Raw genomic sequence first — 21,864 nt, 5'->3', positions numbered from 1 at the left:
TTATGTATGGTTAAAAGGTGCTTTATATGACTACGGATGAGGCCTTATTCAGGCTTTATGAAGGCCTTATGTATGGTTAAAATGCTTTATATGACTACGGATGAGGCCTTATTCAGGCTTTATAAAGGCCTTATGTATGGTTAAAAGGTGCTTTATATGACTACGGATGAGGCCTTATTCAGGCTTTATGAAGGCCTTATGTATGGTTAAAAGGTGCTTTATATGACTACGGATGAGGCCTTATTCAGGCTTTATAAAGGCCTTATGTATGGTTAAGATGCTTTATATGACTACGGATGAGGCCTTATTCAGGCTTTATAAAGGCCATATGTATGGTTAAGATGCTTTATATGACTACGGATGAGGCCTTATTCAGGCTTTATAAAGGCCTTATGTATGGTTAAGATGCTTTATATGACTACGGATGAGGCCTTATTCAGGCTTTATAAAGGCCTTATGTATGGTTAAGATGCTTTATATGACTACGGATGAGGCCTTATTCAGGCTTTATAAAGGCCATATGTATGGTTAAGATGCTTTATATGACTACGGATGAGGCCTTATTCAGGCTTTATAAAGGCCTTATGTATGGTTAAGATGCTTTATATGGCTACGGATGAGGCCTTATTCAGGCTTTATAAAGGGTGTGTACAGGATTTATAGATAGATGTCTTATAAACACTCAGGCTACATAACATGTTCATAATGAGGTTATATAGTTGACGATGGGTGTAAGTGTGCTTTAGGAACATGGCCTATAGGTGAGGCTGTAGAACAGCTGGCCAATCATATTTGGTTCGAGGGCCGCAACGGGATTTCAAACATTCTTAGGGCGGATTTGTTGGGTCAAAATCAATTCTTTAGACCAGAGAAGGGTCAGTTAGTTGAACATCTCTGGGTCCTTTATAATCTCTGTCTAGATTCAGACCTGGGGGGTCTCTGGGTCCTGTATAATCTACACATACTCTCTGTCTAGATTCAGACCTGGGGGGTCTCTGGGTCCTATATAATCTACACATACTCTGTCTAGATTCAGACCTGGGGGGTCTCTGGTCCTGTATAATCTACACATACTCTGTCTAGATTCAGACCTGGGGGGTCTCTGGTCCTGTATAATCTACACATACTCTCTGTCTAGATTCAGACCTGGGGGGTCTCTGGTCCTGTATAATCTACACATACTCTCTGTCTAGATTCAGACCTGGGGGTCTCTGGGTCCTTTATAATCTACACATACTCTCTGTCTAGATTCAGACCTGGGGGTCTCTGGTCCTGTATAATCTACACATACTCTGTCTAGATTCAGACCTGGGGGGTCTCTGGTCCTGTATAATCTACACATACTCTCTGTCTAGATTCAGACCTGGGGGGGTCTCTGGGTCCTGTATAATCTACACATACTCTCTGTCTAGATTCAGACCTGGGGGTCTCTGGGTCCTGTATAATCTACACATACTCTCTGTCTAGATTCAGACCTGGGGGGGGTCTCTGGGTCCTGTATAATCTACACATACTCTCTGTCTAGATTCAGACCTGGGGGTCTCTGGGTCCTTTATAATCTACACATACTCTCTGTCTAGATTCAGACCTGGGGGTCTCTGGGTCCTTTATAATCTACACATACTCTCTGTCTAGATTCAGACCTGGGGGTCTCTGGTCCTATATACTCTCTGTCTAGATTCAGACCTGGGGGTCTAGATTCAGACCTGGGGGTCTAGATTCAGACCTGGGGGTCTCTGGTCCTATATACTCTCTGTCTAGATTCAGACCTGGGGGTCTAGATTCAGACCTGGGGGTCTAGAATCAGACCTGGGGGTCTCTGGTCCTATATACTCTCTGTCTAGATTCAGACCTGGGGGTCTCTGGTCCTGTATACTCTCTGTCTAGATTCAGACCTGGGGGTCTAGATTCAGACCTGGGGGTCTAGATTCAGACCTGGGGGTCTCTGGTCCTGTATACTCTCTGTCTAGATTCAGACCTGGGGGTCTCTGGTCCTGTATACTCTCTGTCTAGATTCAGACCTGGGGGTCTAGATTCAGACCTGGGGGTCTAGATTCAGACCTGGGGGTCTAGATTCAGACCTGGGGGTCTAGATTCAGACCTGGGGGTCTAGATTCAGACCTGGGGGTCTCTGGTCCTGTATACTCTCTGTCTAGATTCAGACCTGGGGGTCTCTGGTCCTGTATACTCTCTGTCTAGATTCAGACCTGGGGGTCTAGATTCAGACCTGGGGGTCTCTGGTCCTGTATACTCTCTGTCTAGATTCAGACCTGGGGGTCTCTGGTCCTGTATACTCTCTGTCTAGATTCAGACCTGGGGGTCTAGATTCAGACCTGGGGGATCTAGATTCAGACCTGGGGGTCTAGATTCAGACCTGGGGGTCTAGATTCAGACCTGGGGGTCTAGATTCAGACCTGGGGGTCTCTGGTCCTGTATACTCTCTGTCTAGATTCAGACCTGGGGGTCTAGATTCAGACCTGGGGGTCTAGATTCAGACCTGGGGGTCTCTGGTCCTGTATACTCTCTGTCTAGATTCAGACCTGGGGGTCTCTGGTCCTGTATACTCTCTGTCTAGATTCAGACCTGGGGGTCTAGATTCAGACCTGGGGGTCTAGATTCAGACCTGGGGGTCTAGATTCAGACCTGGGGGTCTCTGGTCCTGTATATACTCTCTGTCTAGATTCAGACCTGGGGGTCTCTGGTCCTGTATACTCTCTGTCTAGATTCAGACCTGGGGGTCTCTGGTCCTGTATACTCTCTGTCTAGATTCAGACCTGGGGGGTCTCTGGTCCTGTATAATCTACTGGAGGTAGGACACATGGATGATGAGTCAGTAGTCTTACCGGTCATGTGTGTGTTTTCAGGAAGCGGAGAAGGGTGTGAAGTTCCTGACTTTCCCTCCCATACTGCACCTGCAGCTGATGAGGTTCATGTACGACCCTCAGACCGACCAAAACATCAAGATCAACGACAGGTAACACACACCTACACACACACCTGTCTAAACACGTTGATTCCACAGGTAAACTGACTATACCAAACGGTAAGAACAACTTCCTGATATTGAGTTGCCCCGTTTGCCCTCAGAACAGCCTCAATTCTTCAGGGCGTGGCCTCCACAAGGTGTTGAAAGCGTTCCACAGGGATGCTGGCCCATGTTGACTCCACAAGGTGTTGAAAGCGTTCCACAGGGATGCTGGCCCATGTTGACTCTACAAGGTGTTGAAAGCGTTCCACAGGGATGCTGGCCCATGTTGACTCTACAAGGTGTTGAAAGCGTTCCACAGGGATGCTGGACCCATGTTGACTCCACAAGGTGTTGAAAGTGTTCCACAGGGATGCTGGCCCATGTTGACTCCACAAGGTGTTGAAAGTGTTCCACAGGGATGCTGGCCCATGTTGACTCTACAAGGTGTTGAAAGTGTTCCACAGGGATGCTGGCCCATGTTGACTCTACAAGGTGTTGAAAGTGTTCCACAGGGATGCTGGCCCATGTTGACTCTACAAGGTGTTGAAAGTGTTCCACAGGGATGCTGGCCCATGTTGACTCTACAAGGTGTTGAAAGTGTTCCACAGGGATGCTGGCCCATGTTGACTCTACAAGGTGTTGAAAGCGTTCCACAGGGATGCTGGCCCATGTTGACTCTACAAGGTGTTGAAAGCGTTCCACAGGGATGCTGGCCCATGTTGACTCTACAAGGTGTTGAAAGCGTTCCACAGGGATGCTGGCCCATGTTGACTCTACAAGGTGTTGAAAGCGTTCCACAGGGATGCTGGCCCATGTTGACTCTACAAGGTGTTGAAAGTGTTCCACAGGGATGCTGGCCCATGTTGACTCTACAAGGTGTTGAAAGCGTTCCACAGGGATGCTGGCCCATGTTGACTCCAATACTTCCCACAGTTGTGTCCAGTTGGCTGGATGTCTTTTGGGTGGTGGACCATTCTTGATACACACAGTGTGAAAAACCCAGCAGCGTTGCAGTTCTTGACACAAAACGGTGCGCCTGGCACCTGCTACCCCGTTCAAAGTCACTAATATGTTGTCTTGCCCTCTGAATGGCAACACAGGCACAATCCATGTCTCAATTGTCTCAAGGCTCCAAAATCATTATTTTACCCTATTTACTCCCCTTCATCTTTAACCAGGTCTCCTCCCCTTCATCTTTAACCAGGTCTCCTCCCCTTCATCTTTAACCAGGTCTCCTCCCCTTCATCTTTAACCTGGTCTCCTCCCCTTCATCTTTAACCTGGTCTCCTCCCCTTCATCTTTAACCTGGTCTCCTCCCCTTCATCTTTAACCTGGTCTCCTCCCCTTCATCTTTAACCTGGTCTCCTCCCCTTCATCTTTAACCTGGTCTCCTCCCCTTCATCTTTAACCTGGTCTCCTCCCCTTCATCTTTAACCTGGTCTCCTCCCCTTCATCTTTAACCTGGTCTCCTCCCCTTCATCTTTAACCTGGTCTCCTCCCCTTCATCTTTAACCTGGTCTCCTCCCCTTCATCTTTAACCTGGTCTCCTCCCCTTCACCTTTAACCTGGTCTCCTCCCCTTCACCTTTAACCTGGTCTCCTCCTTCATCTTTAACCAGGTCTCCTCCCCTTCATCTTTAACCAGGTCTCCTCCCCTTCATCTTTAACCTGTCTCCTCCCCTTCATCTTTAACCTGTCTCCTCCCCTTCATCTTTAACCTGGTCTCCTCCCCTTCATCTTTAACCAGGTCTCCATCCCTTCATCTTTAACCTGGTCTCCTCCCATTCATCTTTAACCAGGTCTCCTCCCATTCATCTTTAACCAGGTCTCCTCCCATTCATCTTTAACCAGGTCTCCTCCCATTCATCTTTAACCAGGTCTCCTCCCCCTTCATCTTTAACCAGGTCTCCTCCCCTTCATCTTTAACCAGGTCTCCTCCCATTCATCTTTAACCAGGTCTCCTCCCCTTCATCTTTAACCAGGTCTCCTCCCCTTCATCTTTAACCAGGTCTCCTCCCCTTCATCTTTAACATCTTTTCATCTTTAACCAGGTCTCCTCCCCTTCATCTTTAACCAGGTCTCCTCCCCTTCATCTTTAACCAGGTCTCCTCCCCTTCATCTTTAACCAGGTCTCCTCCCCTTCATCTTTAACCAGGTCTCCTCCCCTTCATCTTTAACCAGGTCTCCTCCCCTTCATCTTTAACCAGGTCTCCTCCCCTTCATCTTTAACCAGGTCTCCTCCCCTTCATCTTTAACCAGGTCTCCTCCCCTTCATCTTTAACCAGGTCTCCTCCCCTTCATCTTTAACCAGGTCTCCTCCCCTTCATCTTTAACCAGGTCTCCTCCCCTTCATCTTTAACCAGGTCTCCTCCCTTCATCTTTAACCAGGTCTCCTCCCCTTCATCTTTAACCAGGTCTCCTCCCCTTCATCTTTAACCAGGTCTCCTCCCCTTCATCTTTAACCAGGTCTCCTCCCCTTCATCTTTAACCAGGTCTCCTCCCCTTCATCTTTAACCAGGTCTCCTCCCCTTCATCTTTAACCAGGTCTCCTCCCCTTCATCTTTAACCAGGTCTCCTCCCCTTCATCTTTAACCAGGTCTCCTCCCCTTCATCTTTAACCAGGTCTCCTCCCCTTCATCTTTAACCAGGTCTCCTCCCCTTCATCTTTAACCAGGTCTCCTCCCCTTCATCTTTAACCAGGTCTCCTCCCCTTCATCTTTAACCAGGTCTCCTCCCCTTCATCTTTAACCAGGTCTCCTCCCCTTCATCTTTAACCAGGTCTCCTCCCCTTCATCTTTAACCAGGTCTCCTCCCCTTCATCTTTAACCAGGTCTCCTCCCCTTCATCTTTAACCAGGTCTCCTCCCCTTCATCTTTAACCAGGTCTCCTCCCCTTCATCTTTAACCAGGTCTCCTCCCCTTCATCTTTAACCAGGTCTCCTCCCCTTCATCTTTAACCTGGTCTCCTCCCCTTCATCTTTAACCTGGTCTCCTCCCCTTCATCTTTAACCTGGTCTCCTCCCCTTCATCTTTAACCTGGTCTCCTCCCCTTCATCTTTAACCTGTCTCCTCCCCTTCATCTTTAACCTGTCTCCTCCCCTTCATCTTTAACCAGGTCTCCTCCCCTTCATCTTTAACCAGGTCTCCTCCCCTTCATCTTTAACCAGGTCTCCTCCCCTTCATCTTTAACCAGGTCTCCTCCCCTTCATCTTTAACCAGGTCTCCTCCCCTTCATCTTTAACCAGGTCTCCTCCCCTTCATCTTTAACCAGGTCTCCTCCCCTTCATCTTTAACCTGGTCTCCTCCCCTTCATCTTTAACCTGGTCTCCTCCCCTTCATCTTTAACCTGGTCTCCTCCCCTTCATCTTTAACCTGGTCTCCTCCCCTTCATCTTTAACCTGGTCTCCTCCCCTTCATTTTTAACCTGGTCTCCTCCCCTTCATTTTTAACCTGGTCTCCTCCCCTTCATCTTTAACCTGGTCTCCTCCCCTTCATCTTTAACCTGGTCTCCTCCCCTTCATCTTTAACCTGGTCTCCTCCCCTTCATCTTTAACCTGGTCTCCTCCCCTTCATCTTCAACCTGGTCTCCTCCCCTTCATCTTTAACCAGGTCTCCTCCCCTTCATCTTTAACCAGGTCTCCTCCCCTTCATCTTTAACCAGGTCTCCTCCCCTTCATCTTTAACCTGGTCTCCTCCTTCATCTTTAACCTGGTCTCCTCCCCTTCATCTTTAACCAGGTCTCCTCCCCTTCATCTTTAACCTGGTCTCCTCCCCTTCATCTTTAACCAGGTCTCCTCCCCTTCATCTTTAACCTGGTCTCCTCCCCTTCATCTTTAACCTGGTCTCCTCCCCTTCATCTTTAACCTGGTCTCCTCCCCTTCATCTTTAACCTGGTCTCCTCCCCTTCATCGACACTGATTGAAGTGGATTTAACATCAATAAGGGACCATATCTTTCACCTGGATTCACCTGGTCAGTCTGTCATGGAAAGAGCAGGTGTTCATAATGTTTTGTCAACCCAGTGCAGGTCATGGTAACTTAACCCCCCCAGTGCAGGTCATGGTAACTTAACCCCCCCAGTGTAGGTCATGGTAACTTAACCCCCCCAGTGTAGGTCAAAGCCCCACTGGGGTAACACAGCACATTCCTGTCTGCTTCACCAGGGAGTCTGATGTCCTAAATGGAGCTCATATTGAAGCTACAACACAGGAGGAACATGGAGACCAAAATACTAATCACAAAAATACCTTTTCTTCCTCTCCGTCTCGCCCCCTCTCTGTGTCTGTCTCTGTCTCTCCCCCCTCCTCTCTGTGTCTCTCCCCCCTCCTCTCTGTGTCTCTCCTCCCCCTCTCTCTTTCTCTCTCTCCTCTCCCTCCTCTCTCTGTCTCTCTCTCTGTCTCTCTCTCCTCCCCTCCTCTCAATTCAATTCAAGGGCTTTATTGGCATGGGAAACATGTGTTAACATTGCCAAAGCAAGTGAGGTAGACAACATACAAAGTGAATATATAAAGTGAAAAACAACAAAAATTAACAGTAAACATTACACATACAACAGTTTCAAAACAGTAAAGACATTACAAAAGTAAAGACATTACATTACCTCTCTCTGTCTCTCCTCTGTCTCTCCTCCCCTCCCAGGTTTGAGTTTCCGGAGCAGCTTCCCTGGATGAGTTTCTCCAGAAGACTGACTCTAAGGACCCGGCCAACTACATCCTGCATGCCGTGCTGGTCCACAGTGGAGACAACCACGGAGGACACTATGTCGTCTACCTCAACCCCAAAGGAGACGGAAAAGTCAGCGTCAAGGAGCCCATCGTGAGTCCCCCAACCCACCAATCAGTTAGCAGGAGTATATTGGATCATTAATGGGGCTTAAGAACTACTGTTGTTTTTGTCAACCTGAAAGGTGTTTTATCATGTTATTAACACAGTAAGAAATGATGTCATAATGTGCAGCCAACATTCTGCTCACGTGTCCTGAGAAATGATGTCATAATGTGCAGCCAACATTCTGCTCACGTGTCCTGAGAAATGATGTCATAATGTGCAGCCAACATTCTGCTCACGTGTCCTGAGAAATGATGTCATAATGTGCAGCCAACATTCTGCTCACGTGTCCTGAGAAATGATGTCATAATGTGCAGCCAACATTCTGCTCACGTGTCCTGAGAAATGATGTCATAATGTGCAGCCAACATTCTGCTCACGTGTCCTGAGAAATGATGTCATAATGTGCAGCCAACATTCTGCTCACGTGTCCTGAGAAATTATGTCATAATGTGCAGCCAACATTCTGCTCACGTGTCCTGAGAAATTATGTCATAATGTGCAGCCAACATTCTGCTCACGTGTCCTGAGAAATGATGTCATAATGTGCAGCCAACATTCTGCTCACGTGTCCTGAGAAATGATGTCATAATGTGCAGCCAACACTCTGCTCACGTGTCCTGAGAAATGATGTCATAATGTGCAGCCAACATTCTGCTCACGTGTCCTGAGAAATGATGTCATAATGTGCAGCCAACACTCTGCTCATGTGTCCTGAGAAATGATGTCATAATGTGCAGCCAACATTCTGCTCACGTGTCCTGAGAAATGATGTCATAATGTGCAGCCAACATTCTGCTCACTTGTCCTGAGAAATGATGTCATAATGTGCAGCCAACATTCTGCTCACGTGTCCTGAGAAATTATGTCATAATAACTTCATCATAACTGTTTTCTTAATAAGGTACATCTGCTCTCTCTGTCTCTCTCTGTCTCTCTCTGTCTCTCTCTGTCTCTCTCTCTCTCTCTGTCTCTCTCTCTCTCTCTGTCTCTCTCTCTCTCTCTCTCTCTCTCTCTCTCTCTCTGTCTCTCTGTCTCTCTCTGTCTCTCTGTCTCTCTGTCTCTCTCTCTCTCTCTGTCTCTCTCTCTCTCTCTGTCTCTCTGTCTCTCTCTGTCTCTCTCTGTCTCTCTCTGTCTCTCTCTGTCTCTCTCTGTCTCTCTCTGTCTCTCTCTGTCTCTCTCTGTCTCTCTCTGTCTCTCTCTCTCTCTCTCTCTCTCTGTCTCTCTCTCTCTCTCTCTCTCTCTCTCTCTCTCTCTCTCTCTCTCTCTCTCTCTCTCTCTCTCTGTCTCTCTCTGTCTCTCTCTCTCTCTCTCTGTCTCTCTCTCTCTCTCTCTCTCTCTCTCTGTCTCTCTCTGTCTCTCTCTCTCTCTCTGTCTCTCTCTCTCTCTCTCTCTGTCTCTCTCTCTCTCTCTGTCTCTCTCTCTCTCTCTCTCTCTCTCTCTGTCTCTCTCTCTGTCTCTCTCTGTCTCTCTCTCTGTCTCTCTCTGTCTCTCTCTATCTGTCTCTCTCTGTCTCTCTCTGTCTCTCTCTGTCTCTCTCTGTCTCTCTCTCTCTCCCCTTCCTCTCCAGTGGTGTAAGTTTGATGATGACGTGGTGTCACGGTGCACCAAGGAGGAAGCCATTGAACACAACTACGGTGGCCATGACGACGACCTGTCAGTACGTCACTGCACCAATGCTTACATGCTGGTGTACATCCGCGAGTCCAAACTCAGTAAGTCACCTTGTGGCGCTTTACGACTCAGTAAGTCACCTTGTGGCGCTTTACGACTCAGTAAGTCACCTTGTGGCGCTTTACGACTCAGTAAGTCACCTTGTGGCGCTTTACGACTCAGTAAGTCACCTTGTGGCGCTTTACGACTCAGTAAGTCACCTTGTGGCGCTTTACGACTCAGTAAGTCACCTTGTGGCGCTTTACGACTCAGTAAGTCACCTTGTGGCGCTTTACGACTCAGTAAGTCACCTTGTGGCGCTTTACGACTCAGTAAGTCACCTTGTGGCGCTTTACGACTCAGTAAGTCACCTTGTGGCGCTTTACGACTCAGTAAGTCACCTTGGGGCCCTTTACGACTCAGTAAGTCACCTTGGGGCCCTTTACGACTCAGTAAGTCACCTTGGGGCCCTTTACGACTCAGTAAGTCACCTTGGGGCCCTTTACGACTCAGTAAGTCACCTTGGGGCCCTTTACGACTCAGTAAGTCACCTTGGGGCCCTTTACGACTCAGTAAGTCACCTTGGGGCCCTTTACGACTCAGTAAGTCACCTTGGGGCCCTTTACGACTCAGTAAGTCACCTTGTGGCGCTTTACGACTCAGTAAGTCACCTTGTGGCGCTTTACGACTCAGTAAGTCACCTTGTGGCGCTTTACGACTCAGTAAGTCACCTTGTGGCGCTTTACGACTCAGTAAGTCACCTTGTGGCGCTTTACGACTCAGTAAGTCACCTTGTGGCGCTTTACGACTCAGTAAGTCACCTTGTGGCGCTTTACGACTCAGTAAGTCACCTTGTGGCGCTTTACGACTCAGTAAGTCCCTTTGAAGCCTGATCACTCACTAAGCCAATGCTATGAAGCCTTATACTACCTTTTGTAGCACATGATGTGATAACCTTGTGTTTACCCATCTCCCCCCAGGTGAGGTGTTGTTAGGTAACCCTGTGTTTACCCATCTCCCCCCAGGTGAGGTGCTGCTAGCTGTAAACGACGTGGACATCCCCCAGCAGCTGGTGGAGAGGCTTCAGGAGGAGAAGAGGGTTGAGGCTCAGAAGAGGAAGGAGCGGCAGGAGGCCCATCTCTACATGCAGGTCCAGGTAAGGCATGGAGCCCCCCCCAGTCACAGGTCTATGTAAGGCTTGGAGCCCCCCCCCCACAGTCACAGGTCCAGATAATAACAGAACAGCTTTTGGAGAATTTTGGTGTTATGAATCACTTGTCTCTCTCTCCATGTCTCTTCCCCCTCCCTCTCTCTCCTCCTTTCTCTCTCTCCTCCGCTCTCCTCGCCCCCTCTCTCTTCCTCCTCCCTCTCTCCTCCGCTCTCCTCGCCCCCTCTCTCTTCCTCCTCCCTCTCTCCTCCGCTCTCCTCGCCCCCTCTCTCTTCCTCCTCCCTCTCTCCCTCCGCTCTTCTTCTTCTCCTCCTTTCTCTCTCCTCCTCTCTCTCCTCCGCTCTCATCGCCCTCTGTCTTCCTCCTTTCTCTCTCTCCTCCGTTCTCCTTCTCCTCTCCTTCTTCTCCTCGCCCTCTCTTCCTCCCTTCTCTCTCTCCTCCGCTCTCCTTCTCCTCTCCTTCTCTCTCTCCTCCGCTCTCCTTCTCCTCTCCTTCTCCTCGTCTCTCTCTCCTCCCAGATTGTGACAGAGGACCAGTTCTGTGGTCACCAGGGTAATGACATGTATGATGAGGAGAAGGTGAAGTACACTGTGTTCAAGGTCCTGAAGAGCTCCACGCTGCAGGAGTTTGTCCAGAATCTCTCCCAGACCATGGTGAGACTCCTGTCTCCTCTCTCTCTGTCTCCCCCTCTCCTTTCCTGTCTCCTCTCTCTCTCTCTCTCTCTGTTCCTGTCTTCTCTCTGTCTCTCTCTCCGTTCCTGTCTCCTCTCTGTCTCTGTCTCCCCCTCTCCTTTCCTGTCTCCTCTTTCTCTCTCTCTCTGTTCCTGTCTTCTGTCTGTCTCAGTCTCTGTGTGTTGTTGTCCTCTCCTCCGTTAACCTTTTAACCTGCTGTTCCACCTCTGTTCTACTTCTCCCGGAGGACGTCGAAGTAAGAACCCTGGAGAGGAACCGTGCTTGTGTGTAGGCCCAGTCTGACAGTGTATTGATGTGCTACAGGGATTCCCACAGGACCAGATGAGGCTGTGGCCCATGCAGGCCCGGAGCAACGGCACCAAGAGACCTGCCATGCTGGACTACGAGGCAGACTGCAGCAAGTCTGTGAGTAACACAACCACCAGGTTGTCCTGGAAACTGTCCTGTCGTCTCTTGGAAGACAGTAGAGGGACTGGTATGTGTGTAACCCTCTGTGTGTGTGTGTAACCCTGTGTGTGTGTTCTCCCCAGATGATAGACTTGAGCGACAACGAGAATCCCTGGACTATATTTTTGGAGACGGTGGATCCTGAGATGGCTGCCAGCGGAGCAACGTTACCCAAGTTCGACAAAGACCGTGAGTTCAGACTGTTACCCAATTATCAAAGACCGTGAGTTCAGACTGTTACCCAATTATCAAAGACTGTGACTATTAGCCAATTATCAAAGACTGTGACTATTAGCCAATTATCAAAGACTGTGACTATTAGCCAATTATCAAAGACTGTGACTATTAGCCAATTATCAAAGACCGTGACTATTACCCAATTATCAAAGACTGTGACTATTAGCCAATTATCAAAGACCGTGACTATTAGCCAATTATCAAAGACCGTGACTATTAGCCAATTATCAAAGACTGTGACTATTAGCCAATTATCAAAGACCGTGACTATTAGCCAATTATCAAAGACCGTGACTATTAGCCAATTATCAAAGACCGTGACTATTAGCCAATTATCAAAGGCCGGGACTATTAGCCAATTATCAAAGGCCGGGACTATTAGCCAATTATCAAAGGCCGGGACTATTAGCCAATTATCAAAGGCCGGGACTATTAGCCAATTATCAAAGGCCGGGACTATTAGCCAATTATCAAAGGCCGGGACTATTAGCCAATTATCAAAGGCCGGGACTATTAGCCAATTATCAAAGGCCGGGACTGTTAGCCAATTATCAAAGGCCGTGACTGTTAGCCGGACTGTTAGCCAATTATCAAAGGCCGTGACTGTTAGCCAATTATCAAAGGCCGTGACTGTTAGCCAATTATCAAAGGCCGTGACTGTTAGCCAATTATCAAAGGCCGTGACTGTTAGCCAATTATCAAAGGCCGTGACTGTTAGCCAATTATCAAAGGCCGTGACTGTTAGCCAATTATCAAAGGCCGTGACTGTTAGCCAATTATCAAAGGCCGTGACTGTTAGCCAATTATCAAAGGCCGTGACTGTTAGCCAATTATCAAAGGCCGTGACTGTTAGCCAATTATCAAAGGCCGTGACTGTTAGCCAATTATCAAAGGCCGTGACTGTTAGCCAATTATCAAAGGCCTGTTAATTATCAAAGGCCGTGACTGTTAGCCAATTATCAAAGGCCGTGACTGTTAGCCAATTATCAAAGGCCGTGACTGTTAGCCAATTATCAAAGGCCGTGACTGTTAGCCAATTATCAAAGGCCGTGACTGTTAGCCAATTATCAAAGGCCGTGACTGTTAGGGCCGTGACTGTTAGCCAATTATCAAAGGCCGTGACTGTTAGCCAATTATCAAAGGCCGTGACTGTTAGCCAATTATCAAAGGCCGTGACTGTTAGCCAATTATCAAAGGCCGTGACTGTTAGCCAATTATCAAAGGCCGTGACTATTAGCCAATTATCAAAGACTGGTATTCCTTTATTCCCAGGTTGTTTAGGACACGGGGGGTTAACGCCCTCTGACTAATGACCACGAAGTACAAAGCGGCTAGTTAAAGCCATTTTACTTTTTTAGATGAAACCACAAGTCGTTTCAAAGAAACGGATATGTTTTTTTTTATGTAACTGTGGTCAAGTAAAAATGGATTGTCCTTATTCCTTATTTTAATGATCGTCCTCAAACTCTCTCTTCAGACGACGTCATGCTGTTCTTGAAGATGTATGATCCAAAAAGCAGAAGCTTAAATTATTGTGGACATATCTACACAGCTATATCCTGTAAAATACGTACGTATTATTTTAATTTAATTGTTTCGCTTTTGTTATCATTTAAGCCTCTAGAGGGCAGGAAATGGCAGAGGGGGTTTCAGGTAGAGGGGGTTGTTTCAGGTAGAGGGGGTTGTTTCGGGTAGAGGGGTTGTTTCGGGTAGAGGGGGTTGTTTCGGGTAGAGGGGGTTGTTTCGGGTAGAGGGGTTGTTTCGGGTAGAGGGGGGTGTTTCGGGTAGAGGGGTTGTTTCGGGTAGAGGGGTTGTTTCGGGTAGAGGGGGTTGTTTCGGGTAGAGGGGGTTGTTTCGGGTAGAGGGGGTTGTTTCGGGTAGAGGGGGTTGTTTTGGGTAGAGGGGTTGTTTTGGGTAGAGGGGGTTGTTTCGGGTAGAGGGGGGGGTTCAGGTAGAGGGGGGGAGGGGTTGAGGGTGGGGTGGGGGTTTCAGTTATGGGGGGTACACTTAGAGGGGTTTCCCAGTTAGGCCTCCCCCTCCTTACTCAGCAGCACCACCTTGTTAAATCCCGAGGAGAACCCTGTGGTAGATGTGGAGTAGTATTAGAGTTGAAGTGTGTGTGTGTAGCAGTGTTAAATCCTGAGGTAGATGTGGAGTAGTATTAGAGTGGAAGTGTGTGTGTGTAGCAGTGTTAAATCCTGTGGTAGATGTGGAGTAGTTTTAAAGTGGAAGTGTGTGTGTAGCAGTGTTAAATCCTGTGGTACATGTGGAGTAGTATTAGAGTTGAAGTGTGTGTGTGTAGCAGTGTTAAATCCTGTGGTACATGTGGAGTAGTATTAGAGTGGAAGTGTGTGTGTAGCAGTGTTAAATCCTGAGGTAGATGTGGAGTAGTATTAGAGTGGAAGTGTGTGTGTGTAGCAGTGTTAAATCCTGTGGTAGATGTGGAGTAGTATTAGAGTGGAAGTGTGTGTGTGTAGCAGTGTTAAATCCTGTGGTAGATGTGGAGTAGTATTAGTGGAAGTGTGAGCAGTGTTAAATCCTGTGGTACATGTGTAGTATTAGAGTTGAAGTGTGTGTGTGTAGCAGTGTTAAATCCTGTGGTAGATGTGGAGTAGTATTAGAGTGGAAGTGTGTGTGTGTAGCAGTGTTAAATCCTGAGGTAGATGTGGAGTAGTATTAGAGTGGAAGTGTGTGTGTAGCAGTGTTAAATCCTGAGGTAGATGTGGAGTAGTATTAGAGTGGAAGTGTGTGTGTGTAGCAGTGTTAAATCCTGTGGTAGATGTGGAGTAGTATTAGAGTGGAAGTGTGTGTGTGTGTAGCAGTGTTAAATCCTGAGGTAGATGTGGAGTAGTATTAGAGTGGAAGTGTGTGTGTGTGTAGCAGTGTTAAATCCTATGGTAGATGTGGAGTAGTATTAGAGTGGAAGTGTGTGTGTGTGTGTAGCAGTGTTAAATCCTGTGGTAGATGTGGAGTAGCATTAGAGTGGAAGTGTGTGTGTAGCAGTGTTAAATCCTGTGGTAGATGTGGAGTAGTATTAGAGTGGAAGTGTGTGTGTGTAGCAGTGTTAAATCCTGTGGTAGATGTGGAGTAGTATTAGAGTTGAAGTGTGTGTGTGTAGCAGTGTTAAATCCTGTGGTAGATGTGGAGTAGTATTAGAGTGGAAGTGTGTGTGTGTAGCAGTGTTAAATCCTGAGGTAGATGTGGAGTAGTATTAGAGTTGAAGTGTGTGTGTGTAGCAGTGTTAAATCCTGAGGTAGATGTGGAGTAGTATTAGAGTGGAAGTGTGTGTGTGTAGCAGTGTTAAATCCTGTGGTAGATGTGGAGTAGTATTAGAGTGGAAGTGTGTGTAGCAGTGTTAAATCCTGTGGTAGATGTGGAGTAGTATTAGAGTGGAAGTGTGTGTGTGTAGCAGTGTTAAATCCTGAGGTAGATGTGGAGTAGTATTAGAGTGGAAGTGTGTGTGTGTAGCAGTGTTAAATCCTGTGGTAGATGTGGAGTAGTATTAGTGGAAGTGTGTGTGTGTGTAGCAGTGTTAAATCCTGTGGTAGATGTGGAGTAGTATTAGAGTGGAAGTGTGTGTGTGTAGCAGTGTTAAATCCTGTGGTAGATGTGGAGTAGTATTAGAGTGGAAGTGTGTGTGTGTAGCAGTGTTAAATCCTGAGGTAGATGTGGAGTAGTATTAGAGTGGAAGTGTGTGTGTAGCAGTGTTAAATCCTGAGGTAGATGTGGAGTAGTATTAGAGTGGAAGTGTGTGTGTAGCAGTGTTAAATCCTGTGGTAGATGTGGAGTAGTATTAGAGTGGAAGTGTGTGTGTGTAGCAGTAGTGTTAAATCCTGAGGTAGATGTGGAGTAGTATTAGAGTGGAAGTGTGTGTGTGTAGCAGTGTTAAATCCTGAGGTAGATGTGGAGTAGTATTAGAGTGGAAGTGTGTGTGTGTGTAGCAGTAGTGTTAAATCCTGTGGTAGATGTGGGTAGTATTAGAGTGGAAGTGTGTGTAGCAGTGTTAAATCCTGAGGTAGATGTGGAGTAGTATTAGAGTGGAAGTGTGTGTGTAGCAGTGTTAAATGTATGTTGTTTTCTCTACCAGGAGACCTGCTGCCCGTCATGTGTGAGAGAGCAGGCTTTCAACAGGAGACCAGCCTTATCCTCTATGAGGTGAACACACACACACACACACACACACACACACACACACACACACACTAGCCTTCTCTGAGGTGAGAACACAGGTCACCCAACTCCAGGTCCATCACATCTACACAAACAGCCTCCATCTCCCATGTGTCTGTGTTCCAGGAAGTGAAGCCTAATTTAACAGAGCGGATACAGGACTACGACGTGTCATTGGACAAGGCCCTGGATGAGCTCATGGACGGAGACATCATCGTCTTCCAGAAGTAAGTCATTCCAACATGGGAATCTAACAACAACCCGCAGGAGGGAAGCGAGATGGAGAGCCCTGTTGTAGAGAATGTTCTGGTCATCTCAACACATTGTGTTTGGAGAATTCGGGTAACATATTGACTAGCCTCTCCCAGCTAATGTCTCTGTTTCGTCTCCTCTCTCCTCTTCTCCTCCTCCTCCTCCTCCTCCTCTCCTGGTCCTCAGAGTACGACCCAGAGAACGACAGCAGTGAACTGCCCACAGCCATGGACTACTTCCGGGTACCTGTTCCACCGAGCTAGTGTATCTTCTGTGACAAGACATCCTCTGGTACTTTGGGTATTGTCCATCACACTCTCCAACAGGATGAACTGGTACTTCCAGGTATTGTTCCAGGTAACTATTGTTCCAGGTAAAGCTAGTGTGTTTAAAGACATGCACTGGTAACAGGATGAACTACTAGTGTTTTAAAGACATGCTCTGGTACTTTGGGTATTGTTCCATAAAGCTAGTGTGTTTTGTTAAAGACATGCTCTGGTACTACCATTGTTCCATAAAGCTAGTGTGTTTTGTTAAAGACATGCTCTGGTACTTTGGGTATTGTTCCATAAAGCTAGTGTGTTTAAAGACATGCTCTGGTACTTTGGGTATTGTTCCATAAAGCTAGTGTGTTTAAAGACATGCTCTGGTACTTTGGGTATTGTTCCATGAAGCTAGTGTGTTTTGTTAAAGACATGCTCTGGTACATTGGGTATTGTTCCATGAAGCTAGTGTGTTTAAAGACATGCTCTGGTACTTTGGGTATTGTTCCATAAAGCTAGTGTGTTTTGTTAAAGACATGCTCTGGTACTTTGGGTATTGTTCCATGAAGCTAGTGTGTTTAAAGACATGCTCTGGTACTTTGGGTATTGTTCCATAAAGCTAGTGTGTTTAAAGACATGCTCTGGTACTTTGGGTATTGTTCCATAAAGCTAGTGTGTTTTGTTAAAGACATGCTCTGGTACTTTGGGTATTGTTCCATAAAGCTAGTGTGTTTTGTTAAAGACATGCTCTGGTACTTTGGGTATTGTTCCATAAAGCTAGTGTGTTTTGTTAAAGACATGCTCTGGTACTTTGGGTATTGTTCCATAAAGCTAGTGTGTTTTGTTAAAGACATGCTCTGGTACTTTGGGTATTGTTCCATAAAGCTAGTGTGTTTAAAGACATGCTCTGGTACGTTGGGTATTGTTCCATAAAGCTAGTGTGTTTTGTTAAAGACATGCTCTGGTACTTTGGGTATTGTTCCATAAAGCTAGTGTGTTTAAAGACATGCTCTGGTACGTTGGGTATTGTTCCATAAAGCTAGTGTGTTTAAAGACATGCTCTGGTACGTTGGGTATTGTTCCATAAAGCTAGTGTGTTTTGTTAAAGACATGCTCTGGTACTTTGGGTATTGTTCCATAAAGCTAGTGTGTTTAAAGACATGCTCTGGTACGTTGGGTATTGTTCCATAAAGCTAGTGTGTTTAAAGACATGCTCTGGTACATTGGGTATTGTTCCATAAAGCTAGTGTGTTTAAAGACATGCTCTGGTACTTTGGGTATTGTTCCATAAAGCTAGTGTGTTTAAAGACATGCTCTGGTACTTTGGGTATTGTTCCATAAAGCTAGTGTGTTTTGTTAAAGACATGCTCTGGTACATTGGGTATTGTTCCATAAAGCTAGTGTGTTTAAAGACATGCTCTGGTACTTTGGGTATTGTTCCATAAAGCTAGTGTGTTTAAAGACATGCTCTGGTACTTTGGGTATTGTTCCATAAAGCTAGTGTGTTTAAAGACATGCTCTGGTACGTTGGGTATTGTTCCATAAAGCTAGTGTGTTTAAAGACATGCTCTGGTACTTTGGGTATTGTTCCATAAAGCTAGTGTGTTTTGTTAAGACATGCTCTGGTACGTTGGGTATTGTTCCATAAAGCTAGTGTGTTTAAAGACATGCTCTGGTACTTTGGGTATTGTTCCATAAAGCTAGTGTGTTTAAAGACATGCTCTGGTACTTTGGGTATTGTTCCATAAAGCTAGTGTGTTTAAAGACATGCTCTGGTACGTTGGGTATTGTTCCATAAAGCTAGTGTGTTTAAAGACATGCTCTGGTACGTTGGGTATTGTTCCATAAAGCTAGTGTGTTTAAAGACATGCTCTGGTACTTTGGGTATTGTTCCATAAAGCTAGTGTGTTTAAAGACATGCTCTGGTACTTTGGGTATTGTTCCATAAAGCTAGTGTGTTTAAAGACATTCTCTGGTACTTTGGGTATTGTTCCATAAAGCTAGTGTGTTTTGTTAAAGACATGCTCTGGTACATTGGGTATTGTTCCATAAAGCTAGTGTGTTTAAAGACATGCTCTGGTACTTTGGGTATTGTTCCATAAAGCTAGTGTGTTTAAAGACATGCTCTGGTACTTTGGGTATTGTTCCATAAAGCTAGTGTGTTTAAAGACATGCTCTGGTACATTGGGTATTGTTCTATAAAGCTAGTGTGTTTTGTTAAAGACATGCTCTGGTACTTTGGGTATTGTTCTATAAAGCTAGTGTGTTTTGTTAAAGACATGCTCTGGTACATTGGGTATTGTTCTATAAAGCTAGTGTGTTTTGTTAAAGACATGCTCTGGTACTTTGGGTATTGTTCCATAAAGCTAGTGTGTTTTGTTAAAGACATGCTCTGGTACATTGGGTATTGTTCCATAAAGCTAGTGTGTTTAAAGACATGCTCTGGTACGTTGGGTATTGTTCCATAAAGCTAGCGTGTTTAAAGACATGCTCTGGTACATTGGGTATTGTTCCATAAAGCTAGTGTGTTTTGTTAAAGACATGCTCTGGTACATTGGCCACTAAATGTATTTTTGAACCTACTGCTTTGGGCTGGATGTGTCAAGGTGTTTGTTGTTCATATTCATGTATTAATCTATGAGCGGAATTACTGTCTTACCTCAATTTGCCATGAAATCAATCCCTAGTTTGAAAGCAACTGTTTTCTTGAAGCTGTGCCGCACCCTACAAAAGTACTGGAGAGTCTCTTTAACTTGTCTTGTCAGGTGGCGAAGACGGTGGCTCAGAGGTTGAACACAGATCCCATGCTCCTCCAGTTCTTCAAGTCCCAGGGGTAGGACTGCCGTCACACACACGGACACACACTCCGGTTTTACGTGCCGACACTGAGTCGGTACAAAAAGTTTGATGCCCCAAGTTGACTTGTTGAGTAACCTGTCCCTCTCTCTCTCCTCCTACTCCCTCTCTCTCTCCTCCTCCTTCCCTCTCTCTCTCCTCCTCCTTCCCTCTCTCTCTCCTCCTCCTTCCCTCTCTCTCTCCTCCTCCTTCCCTCTCTCTCTCCTCCTCCTTCCCTCTCTCTCTCCTCCTCCTTCCCTCTCTCTCTCCTCCTCCTTCCCTCTCTCTCTCCTCCTTCCCCTCTCTCCTCCTCCTTCCCTCTCTCTCCTCCTCCTTCCCTCTCTCTCCTCCTCCTTCCCTCTCTCTCTCTCCTCCTTCCCTCTCTCTTCTCCTCCTTCCCTCTCTCTTCTCCTCCTCCTTCTCTCTCTCTTCTCCTCCTTCCCTCTCTCTTCTCCTCCTTCCCTCTCTCTTCTCCTCCTTCCCTCTCTCTTCTCCTCCTTCTCTCTCTCTTCTCCTCCTTCTTCTCTCTCTCTTCTCCTCCTTCTCTCTCTCTTCTCCTCCTCCTTCTCTCTCTCTTCTCCTCCTCCTTCTCTCTCTCTCTTCTCCTCCTCCTTCTCTCTCTCTCTTCTCCTCCTCCTTCTCTCTCTCTCTTCTCCTCCTCCTTCTCTCTCTCTCTTCTCCTCCTCTCTCTCTCTCTCTCCTCCTCCTCTCTCTCTCTCTTCTCCTCCTCTCTCTCTCTCTCTCTCCTCCTCCTTCTCTCTCTCTCTTCTCCTCCTCCTTCTCTCTCTCTCTTCTCCTCCTACTCCCTCTCTCTCTCTCATATCCTACTCCCTCTCTCTCCTCCTCCTTCCTCTCTCTCCTCCTACTCCCTCTCTCTCGCTCATATCCTACTCCCTCTCTCTCTCTTCTCCTCCTTCCCTCTCTCTCTTCTCCTCCTACTCCCTCTCTCTCTTCTCATATCCTACTCCCTCTCTCTCCTCCTTCCTTCCTCTCTCTCTTCTCCTCCTCCTTCCTCTCTCTCTCTTCTCCTCCTTCCCTCTCTCTCCTCCCCCTTCCCTATGTTTCTCCTCCTTCCTCTGTCTCTCCGCCTCCTCTTTCCTCCCCCTCTCCTCTCCTCTCTGGGCAGGTACAGAGACGGACCTGGGAATCCTCTCAGACACAACTATGAAGGAACTCTCCGAGATTTGCTGCAGTTCTTCAAACCACGTCAACCCAAGAAACTCTACTACCAACAGGTAGGGGTGTGTGTGGGGTGTGGGTGTGTGTGTGTGAGTGTGTGTGTGGGTGTGTGTGTGGGATGGGTGTGGGTGTGTGTGGGATGGGTGTGGGTGTGTGTGGGGTGTGTGGGTGTGGTGGGGGGGTGGGGGTGGGGTGTGTGGTGTGGGGGGTGTGTGTGTGTGTGTGTGTGTGTGTGTGTGTGTGTGTGTGTGGGGTGTGTGGGTGTGTGTGTGTGTGGTGTGTGTGTGGGGTGGGGTGTGTGTGTGTGGGGGTGTGTGTGTGTGTGTGTGGGGTGTGTGTGTGTGTGTGGTGGTGTGTGTGTGGGTGTGTGTGTGTGTGTGTGTGTGAGAGATATGATTGACAGTCATCATTGACGGCGACGTGACAGCGGATGACTGAGTCTATTTAAACTTGACTGGCGCGTCCCGGTGAAGAACGGTGTGTCTCTCGGTAGACAGCAGAGCAGCGAGTCACTTCCTATCAGTCCCCATTCAGATGTTTAAGATACGAGTCACTTCCTATCAGTCCCCATTCAGATGTTTAACACCTGTACCTATGGGTGTTTGTGTTTCGTGTGTGTGTGTACTGACTGTTAATGTTGTCTCCTCTCAGTTGAAGATGAAGATCACAGACTTTGAGAACAGGAGGAGCTTTAAGTCCATATGGCTCAACAGCCAATACAGAGAAGAGGTAACATCACCCCCCCCCCCCCTCCCTGTTTAGATTACACACAGTAGAGACATTTAGATTACACACAGTAGAGACATTTAGATTACACACAGTAGAGACATTTAGATTACACACAGTAGACACTACATTTAGATTACACACAGTAGAGACGACATTTAGATTACACACAGTAGACACTACATTTAGATTACACACAGTAGACACTACATTTAGATTACACACAGTAGAGACAACATTTAGATTACACACAGTAGAGACCCGACATTTAGATTACACACAGTAGAGACCCGACATTTAGATTACACACAGTAGAGACCCGACATTTAGATTACACACAGTAGAGACACGACATTTAGATTACACACAGTAGAGACACTACATTTAGATTACACACAGTAGAGAGATGACATTTAGATTACACACAGTAGAGACACGACATTTAGATT

At 46.8% G+C, this 21,864-nt stretch overlaps 1 protein-coding gene and 1 long non-coding RNA gene across 3 annotated transcripts in view; both read left to right on the top strand.

Annotated features, from left to right (window-relative positions):
- usp7 (ubiquitin specific peptidase 7 (herpes virus-associated)) overlaps nucleotides 1–21,864 on the top strand; it is an 86,807-nt gene that overhangs the window by 49,162 nt on the left and 15,781 nt on the right. Inside the window, 16 exon segments of the mRNA XM_052509318.1 lie at nucleotides 2,865–2,974; nucleotides 7,605–7,627; nucleotides 7,630–7,781; nucleotides 9,364–9,508; nucleotides 10,472–10,602; nucleotides 11,133–11,267; nucleotides 11,610–11,711; nucleotides 11,837–11,942; nucleotides 13,468–13,560; nucleotides 16,078–16,145; nucleotides 16,287–16,391; nucleotides 16,601–16,720; nucleotides 16,722–16,757; nucleotides 19,441–19,508; nucleotides 20,637–20,745; nucleotides 21,341–21,445. Of these exon segments, the coding sequence (XP_052365278.1) occupies nucleotides 2,865–2,974; nucleotides 7,605–7,627; nucleotides 7,630–7,781; nucleotides 9,364–9,508; nucleotides 10,472–10,602; nucleotides 11,133–11,267; nucleotides 11,610–11,711; nucleotides 11,837–11,942; nucleotides 13,468–13,560; nucleotides 16,078–16,145; nucleotides 16,287–16,391; nucleotides 16,601–16,720; nucleotides 16,722–16,757; nucleotides 19,441–19,508; nucleotides 20,637–20,745; nucleotides 21,341–21,445 (1,608 nt within the window).
- On the top strand, nucleotides 14,574–15,919 carry LOC127924594 (uncharacterized). 2 transcript variants are annotated; one of them, XR_008118306.1, is made up of 4 exons: nucleotides 14,574–14,950; nucleotides 15,185–15,302; nucleotides 15,417–15,475; nucleotides 15,653–15,919. It is a non-coding gene; the product is annotated as an uncharacterized LOC127924594 (long non-coding RNA). The 2 variants fall into 2 exon arrangements; XR_008118305.1 differs by lacking the exon at nucleotides 15,417–15,475 and having other exon boundaries at nucleotides 15,244–15,357; nucleotides 15,710–15,919.

Source organism: Oncorhynchus keta, unplaced genomic scaffold, assembly GCF_023373465.1.
Source record: "Oncorhynchus keta strain PuntledgeMale-10-30-2019 unplaced genomic scaffold, Oket_V2 Un_contig_4357_pilon_pilon, whole genome shotgun sequence".
NCBI lineage: Eukaryota > Metazoa > Chordata > Actinopteri > Salmoniformes > Salmonidae > Oncorhynchus > Oncorhynchus keta.
The sequence above is the reverse complement of the archived record's forward strand: the minus strand, read 5'-3'. Positions and strand labels throughout refer to the sequence as shown.